Source organism: Capra hircus, chromosome 4 (genome assembly GCF_001704415.2).
Source record: "Capra hircus breed San Clemente chromosome 4, ASM170441v1, whole genome shotgun sequence".
Classification (NCBI taxonomy): domain Eukaryota; kingdom Metazoa; phylum Chordata; class Mammalia; order Artiodactyla; family Bovidae; genus Capra; species Capra hircus.
In genome coordinates this window covers 37,760,694-37,784,646 of record NC_030811.1, presented here as the reverse complement: position 1 = coordinate 37,784,646, position 23,953 = coordinate 37,760,694, and the positions used below count along the sequence as shown (strand labels likewise).

At 40.7% G+C, this 23,953-nt stretch overlaps 1 protein-coding gene across 1 annotated transcript in view; it reads left to right on the top strand.

Moving 5' to 3' along the window:
- Window positions 1-23,953, top strand: part of AMPH (amphiphysin) — a 213,542-nt gene that overhangs the window by 87,161 nt on the left and 102,428 nt on the right. The window contains exon 2 of the mRNA XM_018046989.1: window positions 16,938-17,018. Coding sequence (XP_017902478.1) covers window positions 16,938-17,018 — 81 coding nt within the window. The remainder of the gene's footprint in view (window positions 1-16,937; window positions 17,019-23,953) is intronic.

The window sequence follows — 23,953 nt, the reverse complement described above, 5'->3', positions numbered from 1 at the left end:
GTATAGTAGAATATAACACAACATTGTAAAGCAACTATCAGTTCAGTTCAGTCGTTCAGTCATGGCCGACTCTTTGCAACCCCACAAACCGCAGCACACCAGGCCTCCCTGTCTATCACCAACTCCTGGAGTCCGCCCAAACCCATGTCCATTGTGTTGGTGGTGCCATCCAACCGTCTCATCCTCTGCCGTCCCCTTCTCCTCCTGCCCTCAATCTTTCCCAGCATCAGGGTCTTTTCAAATGAGTCAGCTCTCCGTATCAGGTGGCCAAAGTATTGGAGTTTCAGCTTCAACATCAGTCCCTCCAATGAACACCCAGAACTGATCTCCTTTAGGATGGACTGGTTGGATCTCCTTGCAGTCCAAAGGACTCTCAAGAGTCTTCTCCAACCCTACAGTCCAAAAGCATCAGTTTTTCTGCCCTCAGCTTTCTTTATAGTCCAACTCTCACATCCATACATGACTACTCGAAAAACCATACTCCAACATAAAAAGACATTCAAAGAACAGAGATAGTCTCGGGCTATCAGTCTGGGCCCAGTGGGAGATAGGACTCATCTCAGATGGTTCAAGATGCTTTAGCATAGACCATACAAGGGAGGAAGTGTTAATGGAATCATCAAAGACCAGTAACAACAGCAAGAAACTGTAACCACTGCTAGGACTCAAGGGACGAGAGAAGAAGATGGCTCCACCGAATCTAGTGAGAGCTGGAGTCATAAAGGAGGGGTTTCTGGATGGGAGCCATAGGGGTGAAAGGTCATGAGCACTGCCAGAAACAGCTCAAAGCCGAGACAGAGACCTGACCTTCCTTTTCCACCATCCCCCCACTCCCCCCCGCTGCTGTTGCCTCCATAGGCCCAGAAAGCTATAGCCAAGGGAATATAGGTGAGGTGGTCCACTGGGTCAGTCCTGCTGATTGCAGAGGCCTGTAGAGAATGGATTTTGGGGCCAGTGAAAGATTAGGTCTTAATGTAAATGTGCTACACAGATGGTTTTATTTCATTGCATGCATGCGTAGTCACTCAGTCGTGTCCAGCTCTTTGGGACCCCATGGGCTGTAACCCACCAAGTTTCTCTGCCCATGGGATTCTTCAGGCAAGAATGCTGGAGTGAGTGGGTTGCCATTTCCTACTCCAGGGGATCTTCCTGACCCAGGGATCAAACCTGGGTCTCCTGCATGGCAGGTGGATTCTTTACTATCTGACCACCAGGGAAGCCCTTTGTTTTATTAGTTGTCACCTAAATGGTGAAAGAATGGTGGGGAAGAAGAGGAAAAGCTGAGACAGCTTTGGCTTACACTTGGCAGAGCTGGGTCATGAACCAGATAACTCCTCCCCAGTTATTTGAGCCTGGTTTTTGTTGAATTATTCTTGCAGGACAGTTTTTAAGGCTGCTGTATGGATCCCAGTAACCTGAGCTGCACCTGGCAGAAGTTACAATGCAGGGATTGTTTGGGAACAAATGAAGCTTCCTCCTGCTAGTACTGGCCACTTTTTACAGCTAATTTAAGTATATTTTATGCAGACGAGTCTATCATGAAGCTCCCAATGAGAGATGAGAAGGAAAAGAAAAAGAAGCAATGATAGGAGAAGTCCCCATGTGTGTGCACGTGCACTTCAGTCATGTCCGATCCCATGGACTGTAGCGTGCCAGGTTCCCTTGTCCTTGAGATTCTCCAGGCAAGAATACTGGAATGGCTTGCCATGCCCTCCTCCAGGGGATCTTCCCTACCCAGGGATCAAACCCACATCCCTTGTGTCTCTTATATCTCTTGCACTGGCAGCTGGGTTCTTTACCACTTATGTCACCTGGCAAGGCCACTGGAGAAGTCCCCACTTGCCATAATTATGTTCAGAGGAGGTAGTGACTGGTCATCTGTGTTTGTGGAGACTGCACAGGGCTAAGCCAGTGTCTCGTTCAGCCTGGTGCTGACTGGGCATTTGGTCACTGATGTTCATTGGGTTTTGTAGGAAGAAGCAAAGATTGGTTCAGTGTAAATGATGTATGGCCTACAGACTTCTGGGTTCAGGCCTATTTATTATTTTACATACGAAGCCACCCTAGGACATGTGACATAGAAATAGATTTGTTCTTATTTTGCAGCTTTGACTGAGGTTAAAATTTCTTGCAGTCTGAGTTGCTTGAAACATTGAGGCCGAGGTCCATGTGACTTCAGTTGTTTTCACTGAAAGGACATGAGCACCCATTAGGGTTTTTGAGCCATGACTTACCATTTGGGGAGATGGCCAGGAAAACCTTCACGGATGTTCCTGTTTTATATATCTGAAGTTGTTGACTATCACTGAACCAGAAACTCGCATTTAATTCACGTATTGTGGACAGAGGCATGACTAATCAGAATGATTCTGCTTCCTATGGAGCTGTTTGCAGAATCATCTTTTTATTAAAAAAACTGATTGTGAGCACTTCATTAAAATGGAAATTAAACTGCAAACAACAAAAACCCACTCAACCGTCCAGAATATTTAACCATTTGGAAATTTTTTCAGTCATTTGCCTTAAGAGAATGGAGGAAATGCTGAATAGAGACCATGCATATTCATTTAATTTATTTTTACAGAAATATTTATTGATTTGGCTGCATCGGGTCTTTGTTATGATACATGGGATCTTTCGTGGCGGGGCCCAGACTCTCTAGTTGAGGCACACAGGCTCCTGAGCTCACGCGCTTCAGTAGTTGCAGCAGGTGGGCTTAGCTGCCCTGACTGAGGACTGAACCTGAGTCCTGCACTGCAAGGTGGATTCTCAACCACTGGACCACCAGGGAAGTCCCCATCCATTCTTTATAATAACCAGTGTTCAAGATGGATCCTATGATCATTGCGGCTTTAATCTGATGATCTGGATTTTTTTTCTACATTGACAGCAAATGTCCAGAATAATGACTAATTTTTTTTAAATTCACCTATAGAAATACCTATTGAAGCCTTAATTTTCAGAGCAGGCTTCCCAAACTTGAACATATGGATGAATAGCTTAGGGATACTGATGAACTGCAGTTTCCAGTTCAGTGGGTCCAGAATTAGGCCTGAAATTCTGCATTTCTAGCAAGTTGCTGGGTGAGGCTGATGCTGCTGGTATATGGATCCTCTTGAGGGGTGAAGATTTAAAGAAATGTAAATAGGATGGAAGGGCTCCATCAGATAAATAATCAGTTATATTTATTGCTTAGTAAATTCATCAGGATGACTGATCTTGAAAGCTGTTCACTAAGATTTGCAAGTGTTCATAGATTTCTCTCTGGACATTATACTGATCAAACTGCAGTATTCCTTCCATTTGCTAACTAATCAGATGTTATATATTATAAATTATGGCTTTAACAGGAGCATTGGAGTTGAAGGAAAAGAACCAACATTTTACAAAGTGATCTCATATCTGAATCTTTTAAAACAGAAGGCAGAAAAATACTTCCATAGTATTGCATATAATATAGTATGGAACCAATGTAGTCAGTAAAATCTAAAGAAATTATCTCATGAGAATGCAGGCTGTGAAGAGAGGTTTTGCCTTAGAGTCATGGTCATTTATTTTTCTAAGAACATAGTATAGTCCTAATTTTTTTTAAATTTTGATTTCTGTTTTACGCCAGAGACCCTGCATGGGATTTGGTTTCCCCATAAACGTAGAATAAGACATATAGAAGCTAGTTGTTTGCAGGTGATGTTTACTTTTTACTCTGCTTGGAATTTACTTGGTGCCAAGGTCAAAGGTTTTGAAGGAGAGCACCCTTTTATTAGGACAAAAGTGAGTCATTCCAGCTTTAGTTTACTATTCTGAAAGTTTGACTTCATGACTCTAAAGAGCTTTGGCATGGGATGTAGCATCCTTTTTTATTCTTTCTTCAAAATTGTTTTGACTATTCTGTGTCTTCTACATTTCCATATAAATTGTAGAATTATCTTGTCAATTTCCTCAATGAGCCTACTAGAGTTTTGGTTGTGATTACCTTGAATTCTCAGTGGAGGAAAATCAATATCTAAACAACACTGAAGAAAAGATGTTGTACAAATGCCAGGGATAAAAGTCCTGCAACCTTTAAAAAGGAAGAACAATTTGCCTTCAAAATAAGGCTGAAAGCATCCTACTAAACACTTTTTAAAGAGAATTATCCTTTGCTGACTGTAGAGCTAATGTTCCTAAAAAGCGTCCTTGTTGGCAAAACCCCATTGTTGTGGAATCAGTATCTTTAGACTTGCTTATCGTGCAAATTGTTTCTGGTAGGATGGATTGTGCTGGTTTGTTTTTAGACCATTTTTACACTGTGACGCAGCAGTGGTGCCTTTTTAGAAGTGCTTTGGGTTGCTTTTTTTCATTAAAGCTCATGGTTGAAACGTAAAATGGATAGTGGGAGAGTTGGGAATGGATAGCTGGGAATTTCAAGTGAAAGTGAAAGTCGCTCAGTCATGTCTGACTCTTTGTAACCCCATGGACTGTAGCCCTCCAGGTTCCTCTGTCTATGGGATTCTCCAGGCAAGAATACTGGAGTGGGTTGCCATGCCCTCCTCCAGGGCATCTTCCCAACCCAGGGATCAACCCCCTGTCTCTTGCATTGCAGGAAGATTCTTGACTGTCTTAGCCACCTGGGAAGCCCAGTGACTTATGGAGAGGGTTACAGGAAACCAGCAAGGGATAGGAAAGGCTGCTGCGTCTAGAAGGGTACTAGGCGTCTTTGACCTCCAGGCCTAAAGAGGAAGGGGAGGGAGCTGTTATCAGAAGTTAGAGGAGATGAAATTGTTGGAAGGGCCACCAGAAAGGGGGTAGATTGATGCAACAGCAGTCAAGCTGCAGGGAGGCGGCCAGGGGCACCAGTGCCCAAACCTCTCTGCCTCTGCCCTTCCATCTTCGGCTGCCTTGATTTCCCATGGTTGACTCCAGCCAAAAGCCAAGAGGCCAGGGCTGGGTGCAATCCCTAGAGGTCTGAACCGGGTGGGGAGTGGGGAGTGTGGATCTGTAGGCATCAGTGCAGAGTATGCCCCACAGAAGGGTCTACATGTATTTACAGATGGTCTGAACAGCCGGTTGAAGGCTGTACCAGAAGCATCTTTCACTTATTCAAATTTTCTATGAGTATCACACAAAGTCTACAGAAAACAACTGTGTTCTTCTTACCCATCCTATCATGCAATAGTTCTTACACACCAAACTGTGCGTAAAGTATTCCCCCATCCAGGCAAGAGTCTGGTGATGGAGCCCAAAGCAGCATACTCTCGGTACAATATTTCTTTGAAGCCTCAATATTTTACATATTCAGATAAAGTTTGAGTTTAACATTATAAAATATTCCATGCTAACCATTCGAGCATGGTGATTCCAGCTCCAGAAGCTCAGATTAAATCTGAAAATAGGCCTTCTCCAAACTGGTCAGTAGTTTCTCTTCTTTAGTAATTCACTTCCTGCAGATCAGACTTTGAAAATAGCTGCAGAAAATGGAAAATCAAGTGTAGAAACAAAATACAGAAATGTGTTCAGAAATAATGAGTGCTGCACAATTGATTTACTGGTATCTTGTGGAGATTGCATGTTCACAGGTGAGAAGTATTTTCAATGAGTGCTCAGGAGGCCGAGTGCTCTGATAGGCAGCGCTCACAGCCGTAAGGAGCATCATCTCTATCACCCAAGTCTCCGAGCACCTTATGTTGCCACTCTGTTCAGTGCTCTTTGAATAAAGGTCATGAAGGCACTCAGAGTTCCTTCTTGTGACAGATCTTAAGAAAGTGACCACAGAAACAAACTGGAATACCATTTGGTTTTCAGCCTATTAGCAATCTCTCTCTCTCTCTCTTTTTTTTGACTCCCATTCAGACTTGCAATTTGTATAAACATTTAAAAATCAGATTATTGTTAGTTTTGGATCAATAAACATTAAAGGTAAACACCACCAATGAAATTGCCTTTGAGTCACATCCTGATGGGTCCCTTTAAAATCCTTGGTAATGATGAGCCCTGGCATTTGGAGTGTGTTGTGTGGCTTTTGGGGGACTGTTTAGGAAACCTGTGAAACTGAGGTGGTATTCCAATCTGAGATTACTGAGAATGTGATTTCTAAAGTTCTTTAAGCGCCCTGTATCTTTCTCTTTGTATTAATTCACAATGTGAGGCAGGAAGGGTCAAGTTACCGAAGGCATCATTATTTTAAAAAAAGGAGTTTGTTTGAAGAAGGCCAGTGTCCTTCTTGATCTTATTCAGTGCCCTCAGTGCAGACTTTGGTGTAAGGATCTATTCATACCATTCTTTCCACCAAAAGTTTGGAAAACAGTGAAGTTCTTGCCCATAGAACACTTTGAAACAAGTAACTAGAGCTTCCTTGGGGGCTCAGGGTAAAGAATCCACCTGCCATTGCAGGAGACACAGGTTTGATTCCTGGTCCAGGAAGACCCCACATGGCATGGAGCAGCTGAGCCCATGTCCTACAACTCTTGAGCCTGTGCTCTAGAGCCTTGGAACCACAACTGCTGAGCCCACGTGCTTCAACCACTGAAGGCTGTGTACCTGGATTTATCCTCCACAACAAGAGAGGCCACCACAATGAGAAGCCTGCACACCGCAACTAGAGAGTGACCCCCACTCACTGCAACTAGAGACAAGCCTGTGCAGCAAAAAGTAAATAAACAAAATTGTTAGAACAAGTGACTATACTGCACTCCTCTATACCTGAGGTTGTGTTTTTGTTTTATTTTTTTGTGTCGCTTGTTGCTAAGACACTCTTTGTGGTCTGATCTCTAATGTTCTTATAGTGAGGTGATGTCCTCCCAGGGTTTTTGCCAATCTGAAGTCAGTTGGACCTTTACTTCTAAGTAAGGGTAGAGTGGGGAGAATTCATATTTTATATAACCCATGTCCACTCACTCAGGGTATTTGAATGACTATAGTGACCTATTTTGGATGGAGATGGTGTTGGATGGTTCCGTGTAACAAAAGTATGGATACAGCAGTTGTAATATTGATGTCCCTGGCAATGTGATACATATAGTCAATGGGACTGAATGTAGAAGGGAGGAGAAAAAAAAAATGGGACTTCCCTGGCAGACCAGTAGTTAAGTAACCGTGCTTCCAGTGCAAGGGGTGTGGGTTTGATCCCTTGTTGGGGAACTAAGACACCACATGCTTTGAAGAATGGCAAAAAAAAAAAAAAAAAAAAAGTAGAAAATGACTTTCTTGCCTAGAGAAGAGTGTGGCCACCAAGCTATGTTTCTTTACCTGCTGCTGTCTTTAGCCTTGTGGTTAGAAGCTGACTCTGAAATCAAACTCTCTGCTTTGAATCTCAGCTCAGTTATATATAGTTCTATGACTGGGGTCAATTACTTAACCCCTCCAGTTTTCAGTGTTCTTATCACTAAAATGAGGCTAGCCATTATAACCTAATTCACAAGATTGTTGAAAGGATTAAATTCATTTTTATTTTATTTTTTAAAAACTTTTTATTTTGTAATGGGGTGAAAGTGTTAGTCACTCAGTTGTGTCTGACTCTTTGTGACCCCATGTACTGTAGCCTCCGAGGTGCCTCTGTCCATGGGAATCTCTAGGCAAGAATACTCTAGTGAGTTGCCATTCCTTTCTCCAGGGGATCTTCCCAACCCAGAAATTGAGCTGGTCTCCTGCACTGTAGGCAGATTCTTCAGCATCTGAGCTACCAGAGAAGCCCATATTAGGGTAGAGCCGATTAACAAACAATGTTGTGACAGTTTCAGGTGAAGAGGGGAAGGTCCCAGCCATACATACACAAGTATCCAGTCTCCCCTAAACTCCCCTCCCATTCAGGCCACCATTGTTTAAATTCATTTTTAGATAGAATGGTTTTGGAACTGTGCTCGATGTATTTTAAATTTCCATAATAGTTACTAAGGGAATTACGGAGTTATTAAGATGGGAATATTTTCACAAGAACACATCCTTTCTCTCTTCTCTGGACTCTCTTTTTCATCTGAGTCCTACTCATCAGCTCCCTCTTGTCTTAGGCAGTTCACAGCTCCCAGCTGAAATTCTGGGTATGGTTTTGTGGACTTTGGATTCCCCTAAATCAACATGTGCCTTCATATTTGTACTGCATATCAGTATTTTCAAATTGCCAATTCATCTTTCACTGGTACCTGACGTCACAAACATGGCTTGAGGAGTCTATAGGAAGGAATCAGGAACAGGACTGCCCCCCAGTGAAGTGCCTGGGCATAGCAAGCTCCCTGGCTGCCATGACCACGTGCCAGATCCTCTGTAGATAGACAGATTGCCACTGGTTGGGAGACATGTTTTCTCTCATGGTAAATGGAGGAATATTTCCCCCTTGCTCAGCAGCATGAGGATTAATTTGAATGATTTAATGAGGTTGGAGGATCACTGCAATGTTGGCATTAGATAGTTCTCTGTCCTTGATGGGGGAGCCACGGGAGAAAGAAAATCTGGTCCCCCTTAGAGCTTCACGATGATTCGAAGGCTTTAGCAGACTTTTATGTCACTGCATCTTGGTGTAAATACTGTGTTCCTGGTTTGATATTAGAGGTATTGGGTTTCAAGGAAAAGTCGTCTGAGATGACGTGACCCAACCCAGAGGGACAGAGGGGCACCCCTGGATTCCTAGAAAAAAGAAGTTGGATGCCAAAGTGTTCACAATACATTCATCTTTGCTACATCAATATTCCTCAAGTTTTCTTTTTCAACAACATTTTTTTTAAGTCAGAGGACTAATATGTCCTCAACTGTAAAGGATTGGGGAGGGTAGAAGAGAGTGGAAATCAAACATGATACCTCACCAGGTAGACCCTGATGGAGAGCAGCTATGCCTGGTGTTTACTGTATCTGCATTTGGGAAGCCCACCTCACTTACTTCTATCTCCTTTCCAGGCTCCTGACCTTTTTTCCTCTCATTCCAGCCAATCAGTCAGTGTTAGTTGTTCAGTCATCTCTGACTGTTTGTGAGCCCATAGGCTGTAGCCTGTCAGGCTCCTCTGTCCATGGAATTCTCCAAGCAAGAGTACTGGGGTGGGTTGCTACTCCCTTCTCCAGGGTATATTCCTGACCCAGGGATTGAACCCGGGTTTGCTGTATTGCAGGCAGATTTTTTACTGTCTGAGCCACAAACTGCTTTCTAATTCCTGATTGCCCCTACTCCCCTTATGATATATCTGCTTATGTCTGAGACTTGTACTTTCTCTCTACCATATGTTTTTCTCAAAACTATTTAAGCCTGAAGGCCACCCAAGTGGGATAGAAGGCTGTGAACCTTTTCTCTCTCATCTCTTCTTATTTACTTCCCTAAAGTCTTTCCCAGTATTAGCAAGAAGACTCATGCCAACCTCTTGAGAGGCTTTGATGACGTGATGGCTAATGTACTGTTGAAATCTGCCAGGGCGAGAAGGGGATGTCATAGCGGTGCAGAAATACATCCTGCAGAGGACTAGGTGAAGGGCAAGGAGCAGGACATTGATAGGCACCTGAATCGCACCAAAGGATGACTTATCTTGTTCCTCTCAAGTTAGGGCACATTAAAGCCACTTCTTTAGATTTTGAAACACATGCTGAAAGAGGTCAAGGGACTAGAATCCTGAAGTTTGGGAAACATGCCCATAGGACCCTTTAGAACAAGCAGCTACCCTGTGCTTGCAGGTACCTGGTGGTTACCCTCCAGTCCAAGGTTATGGATCTTTGCACAGCATCAGAATAAGCATTTGATAAATGGATAGGTGAGCATACAGACAAATTAATGAATGAATCACCTGGACGAGGGCAGTGGCGGAAGACCAACTCTCTGCATTCTATCCAAAAAAGGCCATGGTCATCCCATGTAGTTGATCCTGGGTTCTGTGGATAATGTGTACAAAATCTGATATGCTCTTCTTCTTCTTCTTTTTTTTTTTTTTTTTAAAGACAGAAAATGTGAAGAGAGAGGCACTTCTTTGTTTAGAGAATTCTAATTAAATTGTAGGATTATTACTTTGACTTTCTGGTTTAAGGAAGCATGACTCACCCAGAGTTAGAAGCTTGTCTGGTCTAAGCACTAATCAAATGCATGAATCTCTCTAGGGCATCCCGGAGGCCAATCCTGCAGAATTCTTTCCACAGTCACCCTCATGCCAATATCAAGCCGTACATAAAAATGTGTCTCTGACACCCCCAGTGGCTTTCATCTTGAATTGCTTTGTTGTCTGCATTTCTGCATTCCCTCCTCTCATCAGTTTCCCACTTTGGGTCACAGGACTGGTTTTCTTGTTTAGAGTCGTAAATTTCTTGACCTTCTTAGATCTTTCCCCTATTAAAAAAGGGGTTTCCGTGCGGAATGGAACCTTATGAATTTTTGCCTTTGATTTTGAACGCCAACTACTTTCTTTGGAAACTGTACACAGTATTCCATTCCTAATTTTAACATATGGATAGAAGGCAAGTATTACTAATATAATGGTCAGTATGTAATTTGTACTGGTCTCTGAGAATTTGAAATTTGGTCAGAATTTTGGCTTTACAGTAAGAGGAAACTATCCAAATTAAAAAGAGTTCTAAATTTTTAGGGACTTGACTTGTACAGTTTACACGTGAACACTTGCTCTAGAAAAGTATGTGAGATTCACATCATTGGAGCAGCCATTGTAATCTAAGCTGAACAACTAACTGCTTTGGAGACACTGAAAGAAGGTTTATTAGTTGAAATAGTCCAAGTTACCATAGTCTTGCTTTTCCTTCCTGTTTAATTTTTTAAAAAAGATTTTGATGTGGACCATTATTAAATTTGTTACAGTATTGCTTCTGCTTTATGTTTTGGTTTTTATGCCTCCCAGAGGCGTATGGGATTTTAGCTCTTTGACCAGGGATGGAACCCACACCACTTACATTGAAAGGCAAAGTCTTAACCACAGGAAAGTCCTTTTCCTGTTTAATTTTTTATTTGCCCGTGTCATAGTGTCTTTCAGAATCAGATCAGAACTTCTGAACTTAGAGCTGAGAGTGAGAAGCTAAGCACCCAGTCAGCCCTATAGGAATATTTCAGAATCTCACTGAAAGGAAAGGCAGTTTGAAAAAGCAACTTCAACTCATAATATTATTTTGCATTTAAAAACCTTTAGCAACCAAAGTAACAACAGAAATCCTATTGTGTCAAAATAGGAAAGCATCAATGGAGATGAAATCATCTAAGACCTAAATCCTAAACCAAAATGCACCAGGCTCGGAATTTCTTCCTCTTGCCTATGGAGGAGGAAGATGTGTCATGTTGTCAAAATCTGAGTATCAGATGCTTGAATATATAGTAGTAATCCTCTTGTAATATCAGTGATGCCAAACCGTTCAGGCTTAATTGGTATTTTCAGCATTTCTAGTGGTGAGGTGAAGGAGAAAGGCCACCTAAATTATAAGCATACTTTGAAATATTGTGATATTAAACAAGGTAAAAGATTTTTTTTTTGGTTATCTCAATTCTAGGTTTCATTGACCTTGGTGCCTTACATACTTTCTATGTAGCACATCAGTCTTGCTACCTATGTCAAGGCTGCTGGAGAAAAATCATGAAACTGCTTGAACATGGGTACCACTCCCCAGTGGTTTCCGCCTCACCTGAGACTTCGGTTCCATCCAGAATTTCTGCTGAATGTTTCTGGTTTTTACCTTTTACAGTCCCAAATCTAAACCATTCCCACCTCCCTGGGAAGAGAATCTGATTTTTACCAGATGACCCACTCAGCTGCCACAGTGGAAATGAGGTCATCTTTGACTCACCTCTGTCCTTAACCCTTTGCGTCTCATAAGCCATGATGTTCTGTGTGTTTGCTTTGCAAGGATTGTGTTTTATCTGTTCCTTAGCTCCAGCTGTCATTTATTGCCTAAACTATTCAAATAGCTCCTTGACTGGCCTTACTTTTCAGCCATTCTCTCTTCTCATCTGTCCTTAATACTGTCACCAAGGAGCACAGGTTTAATCATGTAGCTGCCTGCAGGGAAGAGACCCTCTTCGTTGGCTTCCCATGGTCTACGCAAGCAGATTGAAGTCTTTAGGCTTGCAGACGAAGCCTTCCCATAACCTACCCTCTGCCTAGCATGCTGGCCACATTTGCCCTAGTTCCACTGTAGCACCCGTGCTCAAGCCTGTCAAACGACCACAGTCTGAGGAACAGAGCTCGCTCTTCCGCAGTCCCTACCACAGGGTTTGGCAAGCAGTCTTCAGCAAGTCAGTATCAGTCGGAGATAGAAACAAACAGACATTCTTCTCTGTGTTCTGTTCATTGAGATTTGTATTCTTCTCTAGGGAAGCTGTCTAACATTATCCATTGATTATGGATTCAAGAATTAGAAGGTATTTGAAATATGACTTATTCTATTCATCTTTTCAATGAATAAATTCCTTTTCTAGAACTAATTCTGGGTTAAGCTCAGATAACTCTAGGACAGTAAGCTCATTAACTCAACCAACAAACTATTTAATTTCTAGGAACACAAGATAGAAATTTCTGGTGAAACATTTTCTTGATATAGCTTTTAACTGTTCATGTTGGTTATTTTTTTAAATACCATTTATTTATTTATTTAACTGCACCAGGTCTTCATTGCAGCATGTGGGATCTGTAGTTGCCACATGCAAACTCTTAGTTGTGGCACGTAGGATCTAGTTCCCCGACCAGGGATCGTACCTGGGCCCCCTGCATTGGGAGCGGGGAGTCTCAGGCACTGGACCACCAGGGAAGTCACCCTGTGCTGGTTCTTGATCTTGGTTTCTTATTGGGAAAAGTCCAATCTTTCTTCCTTATGTTGGTTCTTCGGGTATCTGAAGACAGCAGTACTTTCTCCCTGGTAATATATTAATTAAAGAATCTGCCTGCAATGCGGGAGACAGGGGTTCGACCCCTGAGTGGGGAAGATCCCCTGGAGAAGGGAATGGCTACCCTCTCCAGTATTCTTGCCTGGGGAATTCCATGGACAGAGGAGCCTGGTGGGCTATAGTCCATGGGGTCGCAAGGGTCAGGCATGACTGAGTGACTAACAGGCAGTGTACTAATTGTGTCGCATGTGCCTCTTACCTTAGGGTGTCAGCTCTCTGCCTTTCTGGGGGCCCTTTCAGCTGGCTCAAGGTTGTCTATGTATCTTTGTGTATACCAACTAGTCCACCACAGAGAGGCTTTCAAGACTGCTCTCCTGGTATCTCTCAGGCTTGTTAATGCAATCTGAGGTTATGTTAGATTGGCATCAGTATCACTGTGTCGATTCATATTGACTGTCAGCTGAAATTACTCCTTATTTCCACATAAGGGCAGAAACCATGTATTCTTAACATCCATCGTGTTGTATTATAGTTGAAAGTTGATGTATGGCAAAACCAATACAGTATTATAAAGTAAAATTTAAAAAAAGATCAAAAAATAAATAAATAAAAAAGTAAAAAGTAAAAAAAAAAAAAGTAAGTTGAATACAAAATCTGGTACTTACACAGTTATATTTTGACCTACATTCAATCCTTGTTACATTTCAATTGTTAAAGTTCTTTTTGTGAATCCTTATTCTCAGCATGTAACATATCCAATATCCTCCCCAGCGTTTTACCAATGAAAGTTTAGGCCATTGACAAGTTATTTAATCAGGTTATATAATATCTCTAATAAGAGTAGACATTTATTGAGCATTAATTATTTGCTGAGCTTCCTGGTGGCTCAGTAGAAAAGAACTGCCTGCCAGTGTAGGAGATGTACGTTCGACCCCTGGGTTGGGAAGATGCCCTCGAAGAGGAACTGGAAACTCATTCCGGTATTTTTTGCCAGGATAATCCCATGGATGGAGGAACCTGGTAGGCTACAGTCCATGTGGTCGCAAATGAGTTGCGTCACAAGAAAGTTGCACACAACTCAGTGACTGAACAACAACAGCGACAATTACATGGTAGGCACCAAAGCTCTGCCTCTCCACGTGCTCCCTTGGTAGTTTCATACGATACTGTGAAGTAAGTACTACTGATAACCCTCTCTATACAAGAACCACTGAATCAGACACAGGTCCTAAGGGCTGCCTTTGGAGATCTTTCTTCCAGTTGGTAGTAATTCACTCATCAGTTTCTTTTGAGGAGAGTCTTTCAGCCAGTTACGAACAACCTTCTCACTTATACTATAATCTAATACATAAATCTCCTGCATACAGGCTATCAGTATGATAAACTCCTGATTATTTATCTTTATGTTTTTTTCTGATTGTTTTAGTAACATATGACCATTGAGGAAATAATGGCAAATATAGCAAATTATAAAGAAAAATAATAATCACTCTGAATCTTACCATCCAAGAATAACAACTGTGAACTTTAAAAGATTCCACATGTATGTTTGATCATGTTTTTTATGCTTATCAGCTTTTTCTCTAGTTACAATGTCTAGTTCTTTGAAAAATTTAGTGTTTTCTGCTCTCTCAAAGAAACTCTTAACTGAGAAGAGATTATTAGCTGATAGAGTGATTATTTGTCCTTTTACTAGTTATGTTACTGGATTCGTCCAACTCTGTTTAAATAATAAATTTGCAATGAGCAATAATATATCTTTCATATTATTCATATGTGGTATTGTTTTGTGATATGAAATTGAGTGAAGTTGAGTAATCGGTAATATATGCGAGTCTACGTAAGTTTTTTAAAAAATCTTTGTTTATCAATGTGAAAGGAAGGAATATTAGCATATGTTATAAACAATTAGCTTTAGAGTAGAATAAAATAATCATTTTTTACTTACATACTTAGAATAATTTCTATTTACCTGCAAAGAAAATTTATTTCTTGGAAGAATTTGCAAGGACTCTGTGTTGTTGGGTAAATACTTCCATACTTGGGTTTATTTAAGACGTTCTAAACTGGTCTAAGGAATTCTCAATTTGTACAAGATTATATCTTTGATTTTAGGAAACAAATTAGCATAAGCTGATGTAAAACTTAGCCCTTGTTGTTGTTTAGTCGCTAAGTCCTGTCTGACTCTTTTGTAATCCCATTGAATGTAGCCCACCAGGCTCCTCTGTCCACAGGATTCTCCAGGCAAGAAAACTGGAGTGGGTTGTTATTTCCCTCTCCAAAGTGTCTTCCTCACCCAGGGACTGAACTCATGTCAGTCATCCACCTTGTCATCCAACTCATGTCATCCACCTTGTGTTGGCAGGTGGATTCTTTACCACTGAACGGGCTGGGAAGCCCTAGAACTTAGCTATACAAAGTGTTTTGTTTGAATATATGTTTTAATGCCCAAATGTTTATGCTTCAGGAAAATATATTTGGTAATGCTATAGGGAATACGAATTCTGAGAAGGCAACGTTTATGGAGCTTCTGTAAATTCTTAAATAAGTCAGTGTTTTAGACACTAGATATAGGAACCTTAAATAGTGATCTCTATGTAGCTCTCCGGATCCTTCTGCTGTGGCCCAAAGTAACTTTCTGCTGTGTTTCTGAGAACCGTTTCTTCTGTGTCTGCTGATGCCCAGCCCCGTGCTCTAGGAAAACAGCACCACTTACGCCCAGTCCACCATGATTTTTCCAATGGCCCTTCTTAGGCTGCTTCCTTGGCTGCAGTGTACTCTGCCCCATTCCTTTCTGCTGGAGTTCCCAGCACATTTTCAAAGTTGTAGTTGATTACAGTGTTATGTTAGTTTCCGGTATACAGCAAAGTGATTCATATATGTATATATATATATCTTTATATTCTTTTCCATTATGGTTTATTACAAGACACTGAATATAGTTCCCTGTGCTATACAGTAGGACCTTGTTGTTTACCTATTTTATATATGGTAGTTTGTTTCTGCTAATGCCTAATTCCTAATTCATTCCTCCTCCACCTTCTTTCCCCTTTGGTAACCATGTTTGTTTCCTATATCTATGAATCTGTTTCTGTTTGTGCTGTGAATAAGCACAAATAAAAATAAATCTGTAAATAAATTTGTGCCGTATTTTAGACTACATGTACAAATGATATTATATGGTACTTTCTTTCTTTTATTTCACTTAGTATGATACTCTCTAGGTCCATCCATGTTGCTGCAAATGGCATTTCCTCACTCTTCTATTGCTGAGTAGCATTTCATTGCATATATGTACCACATCTCCTTTTTCCATTCATGTGTCGATGTGTATTTAAGTTGCTGCAATCTCTTGGCTATTGTAAATAGTGCTGCAATGAACATTGGGGTGCATGTATCTCTTTGAGTTTTGTCAAGATATGGCCCAGGAGTGGAATTGTTGGGTTCCAGCACATTTTGAATAATCTCCACCAGCATTCCCTGAAGGAATATTGCTGCTAACATCTTGTAACCCCTTCATGTTGCTTATTACACATTGTCTTGATTTATTTGTAAACTTGCCTTGTCTACTTCATTAGGTAATAAGTTTCTTAAGATTAAGTCCTGGGACCTTGTTTTATTCATTTATATGTTTCTGGATGACCAGTGCTTCATATGGGCCTTGTGCTCCCACGGCCTTCTTTGAGCAATTATTGAATTGAAGGGTCTATCAGGAGATGGTGGGGGAGAACTTACCATGTACCTGGCTCCAGTAATTCTAAAACCATCCCTATGAAATCGGCTAATACTTTCCTCAAATAACTTTGGTTCATTGTTTAACAAAAAATTGAGCAACTATTATGCATCAAGCATTGTGCCAGATACTTTGGACAAAAAGACAAGGCCCAGTTTTTGTCTTTAAGACATGTACAACCTACTGGAGAAAACACATGTGAATAAATAAATATTTCACTATAGCATGACTCTTCCTGAAGGTCATTCAGCCTTTGAATGGTGGAACTGTGCTTAAAATCCAAGTCTGTCCAACTTCAAAGGCCCTGAGCCATGCTGCTTCCAGAATAGAAAAACTAGCAGTGCTAAGAGGGAGATCTCCTCAGAGGAGTGAAGCAATAGCCTTCTTCCACAGACTGTTGAAAGCATTAGTAAATAGAGCCATTTTGTTTTGTTCACGAACTAGGTTCTTCAGAAGCTTGGGAAAGCTGATGAGACAAAAGATGAACAGTTTGAAGAATATGTCCAGAACTTCAAACGGCAAGAGGCAAGTACATTTATCTAGTTTCTGGAGTGGGAAATGGGTTGACTTTGTGTTTTAGTGCGTAAATGCAATGCTTTGATATTGAAGAAAGAACTCATTCAACTGGGCTTGGTATTAACTTGAAGGAGACGCTGGTTAATTTTGTAGACTTTTTCTGTGTAAGGCAAAGAGGTAGTGGGCACTGCAGGAATATTTGTGTTTTAGAATCTCAGGGGATAGAGCCTTTGCTTTCCTGGAGCTCTTCAGTACAGATTACTGATCTCAAGGAAAGGCGATCTTTTTAGTGATTTATATTCCACCAAATATTATCAGTAGTATTATATATTTCTGGCATAATATTTCCGGCATAATTTCTTCAGTTGCTGCATGCATCAAGATCACGAATTCTCAACAGAGATTACATCTCCTTAAGAGGGAGAAGACTGATTCTTATTGGATGAACAATATTGTGCTTTTTTTATGAGAATATGTCACATAAATACTGATAGTATATCTATGGTATCAAGATTTTATGAAGGGGTATGATTAGGAAAAAAATGCCCAGAACATTTCCTCAAGGGCGGCGATAATGAAAAAAGGTTGAAAAACGCAGTTTGTGAAATTTGTTCCTTTCTCAGGGTGCTACGTGTTTAACAGTAGTAGCAGCACTTGGTTGCTCGGTCATGTTCGACTCTTTGCCATCCCATGGACTGCACCCTGCCAGGCTCCTCTGTTCATGGGATATCCCAGGCAAGAATACTGGTCTGGGTTACCATTTTCTTCTCCAGTGTTTAACAGACACATGAATAAATAAGCTATTTTGAAAATTATTTGTTTATAACACTAGGGCTTGATACGTGGCTAGCATATCACCTGTAGAGAGCATGCATTAGAGTCAGGGAAAAAGAAGCAGGGCTCTCTCAGGTTAGAAAATTCAATTTAGAGGTGGGCTGGAACAACCAACTTTGGAAAATGGGATTTGGACATGAGGACAATGTAAGGACATGGGTTTATTTCTCTGCTTTTGTTGTAGCCACCAATGTCTACAGATGAAATTGTGGCTTCAGAGATAAGTGTGCATGGCGTCAGTGATGACAGCTTAGCAATGGAAAATCAGCACAGGTTTTATGTCACTCCCTTTGCTTCTGTTTTCAGATCCTTGGCCCTGGAGGTTTCTTTTTTTTCATTTGTGTATCAGAGTTTTTGACTGCATTCTAACTGGAGAGGCTATTTCTTTTCCTCACCCACAGGCAATATAAAATCCAGCAGGTAGAACCAGGTAGACTAGTCTCCACCAAAGCACTTTCCTGAGTGTCTCCAATTTCATTCTAAGACTAAAGGTTGGACAGATAGGAACTCAATTTAATATGAATGACAGTGATCTCATTCTATCTGAAAATGTGGAAAGAGAGAGGGGAGTTGGAGAAGAAAGCAGTAACAGAGAGAAAACTAGTTCTTATCCAAATCGCTAAATAGTATAGAGAACTTTGGATTTATGAAGATAGAAGAGAGAATTCTTAGAGAAACGTTGGATGTTGGCCCATAGAAGAAGGCACCCCCCCACCCCCCAAGTCTCCTCCAGGAGAACAGATTCTCCACGTTCCCTTATGTCCTCATTTGGTGAGTTCTCTTACACTTCTCATGCGCTAAGATAGCGCTCGTGCAGATTATTGACCTGGATGCCAGCAACTTCTCACATATAAACTTGTCAATCAGTGCCCTTGTTACTTTGCAGGGAGGTCCCCAATGTCTGCTTGAAGGGACTGGTTTGGATAGAAGAAGTGACTCATGTTTATAGTTTTTCCTACTTGAGAATTACACTCTTTCCTTTGAAACTTGGTCTTCCTGTCTAGTGTGTCCCTGTGGAGCCAATTAGTTCTCTGCTGTTAGATTTTTTTTCTCTATCCCTTTCATTATAGTAGGATATTTTAGCACCCCAGAAGGCTGACCTTGGGAAGCATGAAGCTCAGGAATGCATTCAGGTAAGGCAGTACTTTGCATTTTCCAGTTCTGGTGAATTTTTAGTTCTTTTTGGACTTTGTTGACTGAACAAGGTGAGAACTGTTTTTTTTTGTCTAAGGTATCAGAGAAAAGTGCAGTTGGCTGAGTCGTCAGCTTTTATCAGTTTAATACTGCTCTGCCATCTATTCTTGTCACTTTATACATTAACAAATATTGTGGAGCCAATAGTAAGTACGCTGTCATTCTTGAAGAACAGCACCTAAGTTCTGGCAAGATCATTAGCAGATTTCAGGATACAGTTAAAACTTCAACATTTAGGGAAACTTGAACAAGCAATTCTACTTTATAAGAATAAAATGAGCAGAATGGAAATGTAGGAATAGTATTTCTCAGGGAGACTCCTGACCCTGTTTGGTTCCCTTTGGAAATACTCTGGCATCAAACTATCTTGCATTTGTCGATGTTCATTTTTATATTTTTTGTTTTAATCAGAAAGAGTAAATTATAGTCATTTTCATGCCACAAGGAGGGAGGGAACCTTAACCTTGTTGGTAGATAGAGGGAGCAAAGGAAAAAAGGAGGGAGTGGGAGGAAGTTGAGGAGACAGGTTTATTAATCTTCTATTGAAATATATTAAAGTTTAAGAAGAATAGCTGAAGACTGAATTTATTAATACTCTAGAGGGAAAAATCCCTTTAATCCCCAGTACATATTGGTGACCACTTCCCATCCACTGCATATGCTGAAAAAAGTCATAGTCCTTGTGTAGAAATATTAACCAAGAATGAAGGATCTATCAAGATTGTGGTGACCTCTGCAAAGCCTAATATTTTTAGTATTAACGTGAATCATTATTCTAAAGGCAGAAAGCATTATATTTAAACATTTTTTTGATGTGGACCATTTTTGAAGTTTTTATTGAATTTGTTTACAATATTGTTTCTTTTTTGTGTGTGTTTTTTTAAATTAATTAATTTTTAATTTTAAAATCTTTAATTCTTACATGTGTTCCCAAACATGAACCCCCCTCCCACCTCCCTCCCCATAACATCTCTCTGTTTTAGGTTTGGGGTTTTTGGCCATGAGACAGGTGGAATTTTAACTCCCAGACCAGGGATGAAACCCACGCCCACTGTGTTGAAAAGCAAAGTCTTAACCAGTGGACTGCCAGGGAAGTCCCCGAAGGCATTATCTTACAGCTGCGTTCACTGAGAACATTGACCTAGGACATCTAGATTTATTTTTTTCTGTGTATATATATTTCAAATCCAAAAAGATATTATGTATAGTATAAAGTGAACTTTTTTTCGGATTGGTGCATTATATTATAGTCATCTGACCATGCTCAATTAGTATTACATCAATAGTAGACTACTAATATGTTCTAGAAAGTATTCACACATTTTGGGCTTGCTTCTAAATTCTCTTGAAGAAAATCATAAAAGTCCTTATAATAATTCATATAATTCCCTGCAGTAATTCCCTGCTTGTTCATGGTGAAAATGGGTGTTTGAGCTTGAGCTTTAGGTTTAGCTTTTATCTTATTCTAACTCCCAATTCTCTTTTTAATGCCAGACTTACTTTCCTAAAAGTTATTTTATTTGTGTTAGCCCAGAAGCCTGGTTGAAGGGTCTATGCATATGCTCTCATTGTCCTTTGTGCTCCACGTTGTCGTGGATTTTGTGGTCTAGATTTTATGAACAGCTCAGTTAGGACAGGGAGGAAGGGAGAGGAGGGTCCAGCAAGTGGGAATCAGGTGAATCACTCCCACCCCCTGAGAACTCAGGGCTTTCCATGGACAAGTGGTAAGGAAAGCAAGGATTAGAAATATCCAGCAGGAAGAATGAGATGTGACTTTACCCTTTCCTTCCCAGAGGGTTTATTTTGTTTCCTTTCTTACCAGCACTGCTGACAAGTAGCAGAAATGACTGCTGTGGGCATTGGGTGCTTTCTTGTCGGTTCACTGGAGTGCCCGCTAACAGCTGTGTTAAGGAATCCAGAGTAGGTCCCCAAGTAGAAGAAAGGTCTTTGGGTTCTCTCCTTCCTGTTCGTAAACTTGCCTACTAAGATACCATGCTTGTGGCCGATGTGCAGTTTACAACAAAATAATAACCTTGGGGCTGGTGGGGCCCAGATAACCAGCTTTGATCACATTTCAGCGAGTACAGATGTGGAACCCTAATGGAGGCACAAGCTGAAATTAGACCTTCTCATACAGAGGGGAAGGCAATCTCACTTCTGCTCCCATCTCCACGGCTTCTCAGTCCCCACTGAAATTCCGCGTAGCTCTCCATGCCCACCACCAGGTGACGGCCTATTTGGTATAACACAGATGAGGAAGGGGAGAGATATTGGGACGTTGAAATCTCTCCAGTTTGGAGGATCCACAGCCAGCGATTCTCATTATTAGGATAATCCATTGTCTGGAAGCTGGAGTCATGTCTTCATACTGATCTCTCCTCTGCCTAGGGGTCCTACGTGGCCACTTTCATCTTTTTCTCTGCACAGAATGTAGTGCTTTGCACATAAACTTTAAAGCATTTGTCTAACTTGAAGCTGAATTGGTGGCAGAAATGATCATTTGGAGCATGTTCCTAGAGCACATTTTAATTTCTGGAATGGAAGAAGTGTTGAATAGTGTGTGAATATTTGTAAGCAGTTTCATGACACTTTTTAGGACATATGTCCATAAATAATTAAAAATTACAGAAAAGTTTGAAAAAAAGAGTCAATATGAAATGTACTCCTACAGTGTGTTAATGTGTGGATAAAATTTTTATTTATGGCAAACGACAGTTACATTCTGAAAAATTCTTCGATTTTCTTGAGCAGATATCCTAGAACTATTTCTTTGTAACACAGGTAACCATGATATAAAAAGGAATAGTTGGTTGTTCCTATGTCTGATGGTGTTATTTAGGGCCTGCCTGCTAGCTTCCAAGCTGTTCTTCCACTTTCTCCACTGCAGATGCTTTGTTATGATTGAACCATCTTTGCCTGCCCTGCCATCTCCATATGTTCAAGTCCCACCTTTGCTTAAGGTCAGCTTACAAGATATTTCTTAGCTAATGTCTGTCCAGTCTCCTCAGCCAGGCTCTCTCTTTCTCTGTGTCCTCCAGAGTACATTTTTTTTTTTTGTAGCTTATCCAATAGCTCTTGTTCCATTTTTTTAAATATGACAGTTATTTTAAGTGTGCATCTGTATCCTCATCAGGTTATAAAATGTTTAAAGGAGAGCAGCCTGTTGCAGTCATTAAAGAAATCTATGTTCTCTAACACCTGCTAGGTACTTGGTCATTATATCCCTCCGTGTCACACATATCTCTGTATGCACCTTTTGCCTTAGATTTTCCATGCCTCCTCCCTCATTCAATATCAAAGCCTCCCTTCATTGTCATCTACTTCATCTCTTTGATCCTAATTTTTGGCAGCAAATAGCCCTTGGAGAGTGTCTCACATTGCCTGGACTTGATTCTAACCTGAGTTATCAAGACTAGAGAAAGGCTCTGGTCCCCTCCCTGAAATTTTGAAGCTGCTCTAGTTCCATGCTACTCCATAATTATCAGCTGGCATGTACAGTATTCTCCATCTTCTAAGAGCTTTATGTACTTTTAGTCACTAAGTAGTAAGTCATTGTAATTATGTAGAGTGTTATTCAGTCTTTGAATCCCAGTTACATTCTCCAATTTGTAGTTATTTTTTTCATGTATTGTGTTTTAGAGCAAGCTCACTCTTCTGTGACTAGATAATATTTTGACCAGAGGCATTAATACATTTCAAGGTGGCGCCAGTGACAAAGAACCCACCTGCCAATGTGGGAGATGTAAGGATCACGGGTTTGATCCCTGGGTCAGGAAGATACCCTGGAGAAGGAAATGGCAACCTACTCCAGTATTCTTGCCTGGAGAATCCCATGGACGGAGGAACCTGGTGGGCTACCGTCCGTGGGGTTGCAAAGAGTCAGATGCAGTTGAAGCGACTTAGCTTATCAATTCATTAACTGATACCATTAATTTCTTCCAAGCAACTCCTGAGAGAGTTGCTGAGTCTTGTTGCTTGCATTTATACTTGGTTTCTATTAGAGTTTGCACTCAATAATTGCACAATATATTTTAAGAGAATTCATATATGTCTGCCTCTCTGGAAATAAAGTTTGCTGCTTTTTCTGGTTAACCCTAAGTTTCTATGAGAATTCCGTAATGCTGAAAACCATCTTACTGTGCAAATATTTTACAAAATTTAAAATGTTTCTTCTTAATAACAACTTTTGAGGGAGTTTCTAGGTTATTTGATTGATCATAACCTGTGGGTACATGTTTAGAAAAATAATATATAACTATGTCAATATCTGGCCTGCCTGCTCTGGTGAGTTTAACAGTTCTAACTAGGCAGTCTATCTCCTTGAACACACAATAGAGTAGCTGTGATCCAAAAGCTCAGAGTAGAGATCTGTATAAACTCAAGTTAGTTGGCTTAAGGGAAATACATGGAAAATGGTATGTGTAATTGCTAGCTAGCTTTCTAATTTTACTTTATTGAAAGGCAAAAGATATTTGATTTGGTTTTCAGATCATAGGTGCTGTTGGGATTGCTGACAAGGATAGCTGGAAATTGGGCCATGAATCTCGGATAAAACTGTGGAAGCTGAGATGTCCTCTTTGATATCTCTCTTCCTTCTCTGTACCACCCCCTACTCCCATCAGCCCAGAAATGTGATTTCAAAATGTACTCCAGTCTCCTGTCTATCTTGTGTCTTTTGCATGAAGATTTACAAAAGAAATCTTTAAAAATAAAGAAATCGGTTTATGAAATCAATGCTAGTTTCTTAATGAGAGCTCCTATAACTACAAAGAGCTCAAAGCAAGGAAGCAAAAAATGTATGTTCCTGAGATCCTGCTGCTTTTACCTTTGAAAAACTGTCATCTTCCAACTGAACCGGAACCTGAGCTTGTCAGAATAGAGCATTATTTCTTAGTAAACCAGGAGTGCCTGGAGTG